The sequence below is a fragment of the Pseudorca crassidens genome, chromosome 6, assembly GCF_039906515.1.
Source record: "Pseudorca crassidens isolate mPseCra1 chromosome 6, mPseCra1.hap1, whole genome shotgun sequence".
Classification (NCBI taxonomy): domain Eukaryota; kingdom Metazoa; phylum Chordata; class Mammalia; order Artiodactyla; family Delphinidae; genus Pseudorca; species Pseudorca crassidens.
In genome coordinates, this window is record NC_090301.1 from 6,650,860 (window position 1) to 6,662,401 (window position 11,542).

General features: G+C 41.8%; 1 protein-coding gene across 1 annotated transcript; it reads left to right on the forward strand.

Annotated features, from left to right (window-relative positions):
• Positions 1–1,488: 1,488 nt before the first annotated feature.
• LOC137226079 (dnaJ homolog subfamily B member 3-like) lies at positions 1,489–2,232 on the forward strand. Its single transcript, XM_067740164.1, has one exon. It carries the CDS (start codon positions 1,489–1,491, stop codon positions 2,230–2,232), a length of 744 nt encoding a protein of 247 aa, XP_067596265.1.
• Positions 2,233–11,542: the final 9,310 nt, after the last annotated feature.

An 11,542-nucleotide genomic window follows, 5' to 3' on the forward strand; every position in this document is an offset into this window, starting at 1 on the left:
ACACACCACCACCACCCCTGAAACCTTGCTCAACAGACCCCTAGGGCCCGGAATAGAATTCAGACTCCTCAGCCTTGCCCTCAGAACTCCCTGGGATGGACTCCAGCTCACTCCTCCTCTCTAGCCTTTCTGCTTGACCCCTCCCTCTGCCCCTTTCCCTCCTGCCCTTCTGGATCACTTAACCCTCGTAAAACACACCTTGTATTTTTCCATATTGCTTTGTTTACACCGGACTCTACTCCCAATCTGCTTCCTACTACTGTTTATTGCGTGCTTAGCAAATGCCAAGTTCAGGGCTTCAGTCTCTCCAGGTGATATGGAGTCAGCAGTTTGTCATGGTGAAACGGTGCACCCTTTTGGATCTACTACCCTTCATGATGAAATGTTGAGAGTTCATTGGTTAATTATTTCCTCTTAGAACTAAGTGACCTTTACTGGTGTTGCCTCACCATTTATGAAAGCAAAGAATATAGAGTCAGGGAGAGAATAAGGAGGAGGTGGAAAGAAGTCAGATGTCAAAAAGAAAATCATGGTTATGACATAGCAGTTTTAGCAGAAGTAATCATTGAACCCCAAGTTTACCCACAGCACTATAAACATGGCCAAACAAGCTTTAATCATTTTGATATACTAGACGAGGTGTTCACAAACTATGTACAAACCATGGGCCTGAGCCCCCTTGGGATCCCCAAGACTTCGTAAGAGAATTTCGCAAAGTTAAAACTATTTCCATGATAAAGATATCTGACTTTCGTGTACAGTAGAATTTCCCAGCGGCTACATGACACGTGATATAGCAATACATTGAATGTAGAAGCAGATATAAAAATCTAGCTCTCTGTTAAGCCAGAGAGATGAAAAAAATGTAAAATGAAACCACTCTTCATTAAATTTCTTTGGCTTGAAAAAGTTATTTTTCCATAAAAATATGATTTATGTTAGCATGTAATGGGTGTATCGTTATTAAATTGACTAACTTTGACTGTTTCAATTTTTAATGTAGTAAGTACTGATAGATATAACCCACATAAACTCAAAAGGGTCTTGAAGCCAAAAAGTTGGAGAAATGCTGTCCTAGACAAATGATAACGGCTGTCCTTCAGCCCAGGGTTGCACTAAACTCACTCCTGTTGCTCTACCCCTACCTCAGGCCGAGGGGAACCCTGACGTAAACGCTATTTTAAGTAAAGCATTTCCTAAGGCATTCAGAGACACTGCCCCCATTTGGAGACCACAGGTCAGCTGAGGGCCGGGCGGGCGGAGCGAATGAGTGGGCGGGGTCTCCGCGCCTGCGTGAAACACGTCACAGAGCGCCTCGTGGGCAGAGCATTCTGGGATGCGGCCTCGGCCAGTGAGACGCGGGCGTCGTCACAAGGGGCGCCCCCTCCGCGCAGCCTGGCCTGGTGGGCACTCTGGCCCGTGCCCCGGGGCTGACGGCCGCGCCGCTCGCCCTGTCCCTGGCCTGCAGGCCGTGCCCGGCCGTCCAGCATGGTGGACTACTACGAGGTGCTGGGCGTGCCCCGCCAGGCCTCCATCGAGGCCATCAGGAAGGCGTACCGCAAGCTGGCGCTTAAGTGGCACCCGGACAAAAACCCTGAGAACAAGGAGGAGGCGGAGAGGCGATTCAAACGAGTGGCCCAGGCCTACGAGGTGTTGTCAGACGCCAAGAAGAGGGACATCTACGACCGATACGGCGAGGCGGGAGTGCAGGGCGGCGGTGGCGGCCGGGGCGGCAGGCCCTTCGGGGACCCCTTCGAGGACCCCTTCGAGGGCGTCTTCACTTTCCGCGACCCGGCCGACGTCTTCAGGGAGTTCTTCGGCGGCCAGGACCCGTTTTCATCTCACTTATTCGGAGACCTGCTTGAGAACATTTTGGGCGGTCGGAGGAGCTCCCGGGGAAGCAGAAGCAGAAGCAGAGAGTCCGCACCGATTTTCTCCGCCTTCAGTGAATGTCCAGCATCTGGAGGCGGTTTTTCTTCCTTTGATAGAGGATTTACCTCCTTTGGTTCCCTGGGCAATGGGGGCCTTTCTTCCTTCTCCATGTCTTGTAGTGGTGGGACGGGCAACTTCAAATCCATGTCGACTTCCACCGAAATCATTAATGGCAAGAAGATCACCACCAAGAGAATCATTGAGAATGGCCAAGAAAGGATAGAGGTGGAAGAAGACGGAGAGTTAAAGTCCATGATGATAAACGGCAAAGAGCAGTTACCACACCTTGACACCAAGTGATTCCGGCCCACATTTAATTCAGAGCACATTCTGAGGAAGAGCAGGACGTTCTTTTTTTTTTTTGAAGATTGCAAGCGAGCTCTACTTTCAAAACAACTGTACTCAAGAATTTAGGAACAGTTGAAGGCGATGCCTGTTTGGTGTTGTTGGGACCACAGAATGGGACCTCTGTTTTTCTTTAAAACTGTGGTACATATCTGTATGCACTCTGCTATTTATTAAACATCCCAAGGCTGACAGTGCTTATTTCATGGTACTAAGACAAAATGTTCACCACCGCACTTTGAACCTTGCCTTTCCATTTTGTTTGAAGTGTGCGCCAAGTAGCTCGCTCTGAAGTTAACATTGTGAAGATAAATACATTTACTTCATTTTTTTAGCACAAAGTAGTAAAAGATAGGAATATATGAATAATACTCCTGGCTTACAGATGGTTTTTAGTTCTACCTAATGCTGGTGACATAGTAAGAGTTGACTATTTAAAAATAGCGGTAAACCTAGGCTTTTTAAAAACAGGTAAACCTGGCATAGGCGATGTATTAGTGTCCTATGGCTGCTGTAACAAATTACCACAAACTTGGTGGCCTGAAACAGTGTCTGTTTATTCTCTTAGAGATCTGGAGGTCGGAAGTCTGAAACTGGTTTCATTGGATTGAAGTCAGTGTTAGCAGGGACCGTGTTCCCTCCAAAGGCTTGGGCAAAATACGTAAATTCCTCATGGTAACCATTAGTTAATAGGATCCTTAGGACACTATTAAGATAACTTGACTTAAACAGTAATTTAAAAAAAAAAAAAAAACGGTGGTGATGACTCAAAAACTTTATTCAGTTGCTAGCTGTACCCAAACTGGTTCTACAACTGTGAGTGCTGGAAATGTAAAAAAGCATTTCCATAAGGCTACACAAAACTATCCCATTGCCATGTGTATGGTGTATCTCATTTCAAGTTAGATTGACAAAAGCCAGAAAGATTGGAAAGATTGGAATAGTGGAAAGTTTGGAATATTGATTGAGTGATGAAACACACACACATCTGAGAGGATAGCTTTCTGTTGGCACAATTTATGCCCCCAAAAGGGGCACGGTTGCCTTAGGACAGTCCACTGCAAAATGTTCCATCCTCCTTGGTCATCTCCCAAGGAAAGGTTTGCGTAAGGCATGAAAGCAAAAAGACAACTGAACTGGACAGACTGAAACTGCAGCATGTTCTTAGTTCTTTACCGAAAAGTCATGTGACCTGAGCACATTGTTAACAAACTTAGAATATATGAGATTGAGTTTGGATACCCTTTGGTCCTTTAAAGTCCAATCCCCATGGAATGACATGCAAAAAATACACAGCAGGGACACAGGATTCAGCCACCACTCTCCTACAGGGATACACGGAGTCTGTTAAAACCATATCAAATAAACAAGTCAATGAAGTACCTCGGCAGTGCTGCTTATATACTCTCTACAAGCAGGATCAGAATAAAACAGACTACTTGGGCTTTTCAAAAATGAGTTCATTTGCTTGCCAGGCAAGGGAACACACTGTTGAAGACATTTCATGGTTGTTGAGGGAGCTGGAAGGGATGGGGAGCAGGGAGAGAAGGGGGATGTTAGGAGTTTTGAAGTGATAGGAAGGGAGGTGCACAGTTATGCACATTAGTTATGCTAATGAAGGGTAGAAAATTACCGTTCTGGGTCCCCATTGTTCAGTGGTCAGGTAAGTCTTCAGTTGAATCCAGTAAGAGTCTGGCACACCAAGATGACACAGAGGTCTTAGATCTTCAACCGCTCTGGGTAGTTAGAATAGTTGAGGGCAAAGACAGCGTTCAGTTTTGATATATCCTGGATTAGTACTGCTAAGTGGAAAGTTTCCCTTTTACAGAAATAGAAAACATTTAAGGAGTTTTCAGGGAATTCCCTGGTGGTCTAGTGGTTAGGCACTTTAACTGCCATGACCCTGGTTCAATCCCTGGTCAGGGAATTAAGATCCCTGCAAGCTGTGAGGCGTGGCCAAAAAAATTTTCAAAACTGAAAATCCTTTTTAAATGTCTTGACTCAAAATCACACTGCTGTAGGCCTGTATATAAGTATTCCTCTTTTAGGAAAGGTTTGAATGGGTTTCAGAGTGGAAGAAAAGCATTTCCTCTGGTGCAAAAGTGACCATCTCAAGTCCCCTGCGTTGGATTCCCTCCATGGAATCACTAGCACCACCCCACAGAACACCCCAGGAGGGAAAATTGTGTTCCTGTGAGCTCCAAGAGACCTGGGGACCTGTAGTCATCTTAGCAGAATCCAGATAGACACTTCCCCGCTGGAGCGCCAATAAAATTGTTTATAAAAAAAGGAAAAAGGAAACACAAAAAGAATGAGCTTATACTAAATGGAAGGAATAAAGTAATTACATTGTGTGAATGAACAGAATTCTTACATCAAAAGAAATAGATTGGATGGAGATTTTTTAATATTTTTAAATTTTTAAGTAAACTTTTAAATAAAGGTTTCAAGTTAAAAGAGATAGACTTCACATATACATGGTCAAGTTACTTTTTTCAAGGGTTCAAAGAATATTCAATAGGGACAGTCGTTTCAAGAAATGGTGCTGGGAAAACTAAATCTCCAAATGTAAAAAATGAATTTGGTCTCTTACTGATGTCATATAAAAAATTAACTCAAAATGGATCAAGGATCTAAAACTATAAAACTCTTTGAAGAAGACATAGGACAAAACTTCACAACATTGAATTTGGAGAAGATTTCTTGAAAATTACACCAAAGGCATAGTTAATGAAAAATAACAAACTGCTGATAGTTTTGGTTTTCTTTTTGCGGGGGGGGGGCATGCCACACAGCATGAGGGAACTTAGTTCCCCAACCAGGGATCAACCCCATGCACCCTGCAGTGGAAACGCAGTCTTAACCACTGGACCGCCAAGGAAGTCCCTAAAAAATTAACGAATTGGACTTCATGAAACAATTTTAAATGTGTACATCAAAAGATATTACCACAGTAAAAAGGCAGACCATAGAATGGGAGAAAATATTTGCAACTCATATATTTGATAAGGGATGGATATCCAGAATATATAGAGAACTCCTAAAACTCAAAAACAACAAAAAGACCTGAGTCAAAAATGGGCAAAGGACTTAGACGTTTCTCGAAAGATGTGCAAATGACCAATAAGCACATGAAAAGACGCTCAACATCATTAATCATTAGGGAAATGCAAATCAAAACTACAATGAGATGTCACCTCACACCCATTAGGATGGCTATCATTTAAAAAAATACAAAAAACAAACAAAACAAAGCAAAAAATACAGAAAACATGCCTGGCAGAGGATGTGGAGAAATTGAAACCCTCGTGTACTGTTGGTGGGAGTGTAAAATGGTGCAGCCACTGTGGAAAACAGTATGGCAGCTCCTCAAAAAATAAAAATAGAAATACCAGATGATCCAGCAATTCCACTTCTGGGTATATACCCAAAAGAATTGAAAGCAGCGTCTCAAAGAGATAATTGTATGCCCATGTTCATAGCAGCATTATTCACAATAGCCAGAAGGTGAAAGCAAATTGTGTCCATTGGCAGTTGAAACGCAAAATGTGGTCTGTCTACACAATGGAATATTATTCAGACATAAAAAGGAAGGAAATTCTGACATATACGACAACATGAATGAACCTGGAGGACATGATGCTAAGTGAAATAAGTCAGTATCAAAAAGACACATACTATATGATTCCACTTATATGAGGTACCTAGAGTAGTCAGATTCATAGAGGCAGAGAGTAAAATCATGATTGCCAGGGACTAGGGAGTTGGGCAAATGGGGAGATGTTTTTTAAGGGACATAGAGTTTCAGTTTTTCAAGATGAAGAGCTCTGGAGTTTTGTTGCACAACAATGTGAGTATAATTAACACTACTAAACCATACCCTAAAAAAATGGTTAAAATGGTAAATCTTATATTACGGGTGTTTGACCACAATTAAACATTTTTAAGAAGCAAACTTTATGAAGAAAACACAGCAGTCATAAACCTATGTGCACCGATCTAGCAGCTGTATGTTTAAAGTAAAAACTATTAAAATTCCATATGTAGATTGACCAAAATTCAGTTAAATGGGAAAATAATTTCAGACACCATTTTCAGATTTGGGCACAGCGAGTTTTTTTTTAATAAAAAATTGAAAATATACATTTTTAGTTTTATCTATGGAAGATTTACAAGCGTTGATCATATGCTGTCTGATATAGTAGCCACTAGCTACACATGACTATTGCGCACTTGAAATGTGCATAGCCCAAACTGATATGTGCTGTAAGTGTGAAATACATACCAGATTTTGAAGACTTAGTATGAAATTTAAACATGTGAACTATAATAACTTTATATTGAGGCAAGTGGGCAAGATGTCAGATTGGAAAGAACTTGAGCTCACTTCCTGCTGCGGGCACAGCAGTATTCCAATTTACAGAGCAAATATTGAAGAGAAAGACCTGAAGACTAGCAGAAAAGATCTTCTACAACTAAATATATAAAGAAGGAACCACAAGAAGATGTGCAGGAGAGGTGGAGACAAGGTAGAGTGAAGACCCATACCCTTGGGTGGACGACCCACAAACGCGGGATAATTACAATTGCAGAGGTTCTCCCTAAGGACTGAAGGATATGAGCCTACATTGGGCTTCCCAGCCTGGGGGTCCTGAACTAGGAAGGAGAGCTTCCAGAACATTGGGCTTTGAAGGCCAGTAGGGCTTACTTTCCAGAGAGCCAGGGGGCTGTAGGATATAGAGACTCCACTCTCAAAGGGTGCACACAAAATCTCACACACACTAGGACCCAGGGAAGAAGCAGTAATCTGAAAGGAGCCTGGTTCAGACCTGCCTGCTGATCTTGGAGAGCCTCCCAGAGAGGCAGGAGGCAACAGGAGATCATCCTGGGGATATACACACTGGCAGCAGCTCTACTGGGGAGCTCCGTTCTACCACAGTAACACTGTGCTGGCAAGTGACATTTTGGAATCTTCCCTCTAGCTTATTAGCATTGGGACCCAGCCCCACCCACCAGCCTGTCAATACCAGTACTAGGATGCCTCAGGCCAAGTAGCTAGTTGAGTGGAGACACAGGCCCATCCACTAGTAGGCCAGCTTCCTTCGGACCCCCTGAGCTTGCAGCCACCTGGGACATGGCCCCATCTGCCAGAAGGCCCAGGATCTGGCCCTGTCCACCAGAGGGCCCAGGACATGGACTCGCCTACCAGTGCATCAGCACTAGCCCAGGGACCCCCTGGACCTCACCCCACCCTCCAGCAGGCTGATACCAGCTCCAGGACCCTCAGGCCCTGCAGCCAGAGACTCCAGGATCTGGCTCCACCTACCAGTGGGCCAGCATTAGGTATATACATAGATATATATGGCCCCAACATAGGAGAACCTGAATACAAAAAGCAAATATTAACAGACATAAAAAGAGAAGTTGACAGTAAACAACAATATTAGAGTACTTTACAACCCCACATACATCAATGGACGCATCATTCAGACAAAATCAATAAGGAAACACTGGCCTTAAACAACACATTAGGCCAGGGAGACTTAATAGATATAGATAGAACATTCCATCCAAAAGCAACAGAATACACATTCTTTTCAAGTGCACATGGAATATTCTACAGGGTAGATCACACATTAGGCCACAAAACAAATCTCAGTAAACTTAAGAAGACTGAAATCATATCAAGCACCTTTTCCAACCACGATGCTATGAAACCAGAAATCAACTACAAGGAAAAAATTGCAAAAAACACAAACACATGAAGGCTAAACAATGTGCTACTAAACAACCAATGGGTCATTGAAGAAATCAAAGAGGAAATAAAAAAATACCTGGAGACAAATGAAAACGAAAACACAACAATCCAAAATCTGTGGGAAAGAGCAAAAGTAGTTCTAAGAGGGAAGTTTACAGCAATACAAGTGTACCTCAGGAAATAAGAAAAATCTCAAATAAACAACCTTACACCTAAAGTAACTAAAGAGAATAAACAAACCCCAAAGTTAGTATAAAAAAAAATAAAGATCTGGGCAGAAATTTAAAAGATCAATGAAACTAAGAACTGATTCTTTGAAAAGATAAACAAAATTGGTAAACCTTCAGCCAGTCTCATCAAGAAAAAAGAGAGAGGGCCCAAATAAATAAAATCAGAAATGAGAAAGAGGAAGTCACAACAAACACCACAAAATATATAAAGGATCATAAGAGATTATTGTGAACAATTATACGCCAATAAAATGGACAACCTGGAAGACATGGACAGATTCCTAGAAATGTACGATCTCCCAAGACTGAACCAGGAAGAAACAGAAAATATGAACAGACCAATTACCAATAATGAAATTGAATCAGTAATAAAATACTCCCAAGAAATTGAAGTCCAGGACCAAATGGCTTCACAGGTGAATTCTACCAAACATTTAGAGAAGAGTTAACACCTATCGTTTTCAAACTATTCCAAAAAATAGGAGAGGAAGGAATGCTTCTTAACTCATGCTATGAGGCCAGCATCACCTTGATACCAAAACTAGAAAAAGATATCTCACACACACACACACACACACACACACACACACACACACACATTACAGACCAATGTCACTGATGAACATAGATACAAAAATCTCAACAAAAATATTAGCAACTCAGTGGTACATTAAAAAGATCATATACCACAATCAAGTGGGATTTATCCCAGGGATGCATGGATTGTTCAATAGCCGCAAATCAGTCAAGGTGATACACCACATTAACAAACTGAAGATTAAAAGTCCTATGATCATCTCAATAGATGTGGGAAAATCTTTTGACAAAATTCAACATCCATTTATTAAAAAAAAAAAAAAAACTCCACAAAGTGGGTATAGTGGTAAAATACTCCAGACTAATAAAGGCCATATATGACAAGCCCACAACTAACACCATACTCAGTGGTGAAAAGCTGAAAGCATTTCCTCTAAGATCAGGAACAAGACTCTTGCCACTTTTAATAAACATTATAAGTCCTGGCCACGGCAATCAGACAAAAAAAAGAAATAAAAGGAATCCAAATTGGAAAGGAATAAGTAAAACTGTCATTCTTTACAGATGACGTGACACTCACTATACACAGAAGATCCTAAAGGCATGATCAAAAATTACTAGAACTCATCAGTGAACTGGGTAAAGTCGTGGGACACAAAACTATTATACAGAAATCTGTTGCATTTCTATACACGGACAATGAACTATTCAAAAAATGAAATTAATGATACAATTTTATTTTCAATCGCATCAAAAAGAATGAAATACCTAGGAATAAATCTAACTAAGGAGGTAAAACATCTATACTAGGAAAACTGTAAGACACTGATGAAAGAAATTGAAAACGACACAGATGGAAAGATACACTGTGCTCATGGATTGGAAGAATTAATATTGTTAAAATGACCATACAGGGCTTCCTGGTGGCGCAGTGGTTGGGAGTCTGCCTGCTAGTGCAGGAGACACGGGTTCAAGCCCAGGTCCTAGAAGATCCCACATGCCGCAGAGCGGCTAGGCCCATGAGCCACAACTACTGAGTCTGCGCGTCTGGAGCCTGTGCTCTGCAAAAAGAGAGTCCGCGATAGTGAGAGGCCCACGCACTGCGATGAAGAGTGGCCCCCGCTTGCCACAACTAGAGAAAGCCCTCGCACAGAAACAAAGATCCAACACAGCAAAAATAAATTAATTAATTAATAAACTCTTACCCCCAATATCTTCTTTAAAAAAAAAAAAAATGACCATACAACCCAAGGCAAACTACAGATTCAACACAATACCTATTAAAACACCAACAGCATTTTTCACAGAATGAGAACAAATATTCTAAAATTTGTATGGAAACAGAAAAGACCCTGAATAAAAAAAAAAATCTTGAGAGAGAAGAACAGAACTGGAGCAGTGACAAGGATGGACCTAGAGATTATCATACTAAGTGAAGTTAAGTCAGACAGAGAAAGACAATAATCATGTGATATCACTTATATGTGGAATCTAAAAAAATGATACAAATGAACTTATTTACAAAACAGAAACAGACTCACAGACACAGAAGAGAAACTTATGGTTACCAAAGGGGAAGGACAGGGGAGGGTTAAATTAGGAGCTTCGGATTAATAGATACACATCACTATATATAAAATAGATACATAGCAAGTTCTTACTGTATAAAACAGGGAACTGTATTCAATACCTTGTAATAATCTATAATGAAAAAGAATCTGAAAAAGAATATATATCTGAATAACTTTGCTGTACAATAGAAATTAACACAACATTGTAAATTAACTACACTTCAATTTTTAAAAACAGCAGAACTGGAGGTGTCATGCCCCTGGTTTCAAACTATACTACAAAGCTACAGTGATCAAAACAGTATGGTACTTCAGTCTATGATTGAAGGCAATTTGTGGGATGATACACATAGAGGAAACACCATGTAAAAAACTTCTTCTTGCTGTTAATGTTAGTGTATGTTAGCTGTGAGTGCTGCTCCAACTATGTTTGCAACTGTACATGCCAAATCTGATAGCCCAGAAACCATCACAAACAAACTTCTCTTGACGGAAAGAAAACTTATGATCCCAGTGAGGGCTAAAAAAGAAAGATAGGGACTTCCCTGGTGGCGCAGTGGTTGAGAGTCCGCCTGCCGATGCAGGGGACATGGGTTCGTGCCCCGGTCCGGGAAGATCCCACATGCCGCGGAGCGGCTGGGTCCGTGAGCCATGGCCGCTGATCCTGCACGTCCGGAGCCTGTGCTCCACAAAGGGAGAGGCCACGACAGTGAGAGGCCCGTGTACCGAAAAAAAAAAAGAAAGATAAAGAAGCCAGGCACAACTGGTAGAATCTGGACACGTAAGTAATAAAAACTGGGGATTATTTAAAGCGTTCATTTGGAAATATGAAAAGATGGTCGTATTCCCCACTGCTATTATTTCATTTTATTTTTTAAAAAGAACATGTTATTTATTTATTTTTACTATTTATTTTATTTATTTATTTTTGGCTGCATTGGGTCTTTGTTGCTGCGCGCGGGCTTTCTCTAGTTGCGGCGAGCAGGGGCTACTCTTCATTGTAGTGCGTGGGCTTCTCATAGTGGTGGCTTCTCTTGTTGCAGAGCACTGGCTGTAGGTGCGTGGGCTTCAGTAGCTGTAGCAGGAGGGCTCAGTAGTTGTGGCTCATGGGCTCTAGAGCGCAGGCTCAGTAGTTGTGGTGCACAGGCTTAGTTGCTCCGCAGCATGTG

Bases quoted from the DNA above. Each gene is read 5' to 3' on its own strand.
- LOC137226079 (XM_067740164.1), top strand. From the start codon at position 1,489: ATGGTGGACTACTACGAGGTGCTGGGCGTGCCCCGCCAGGCCTCCATC.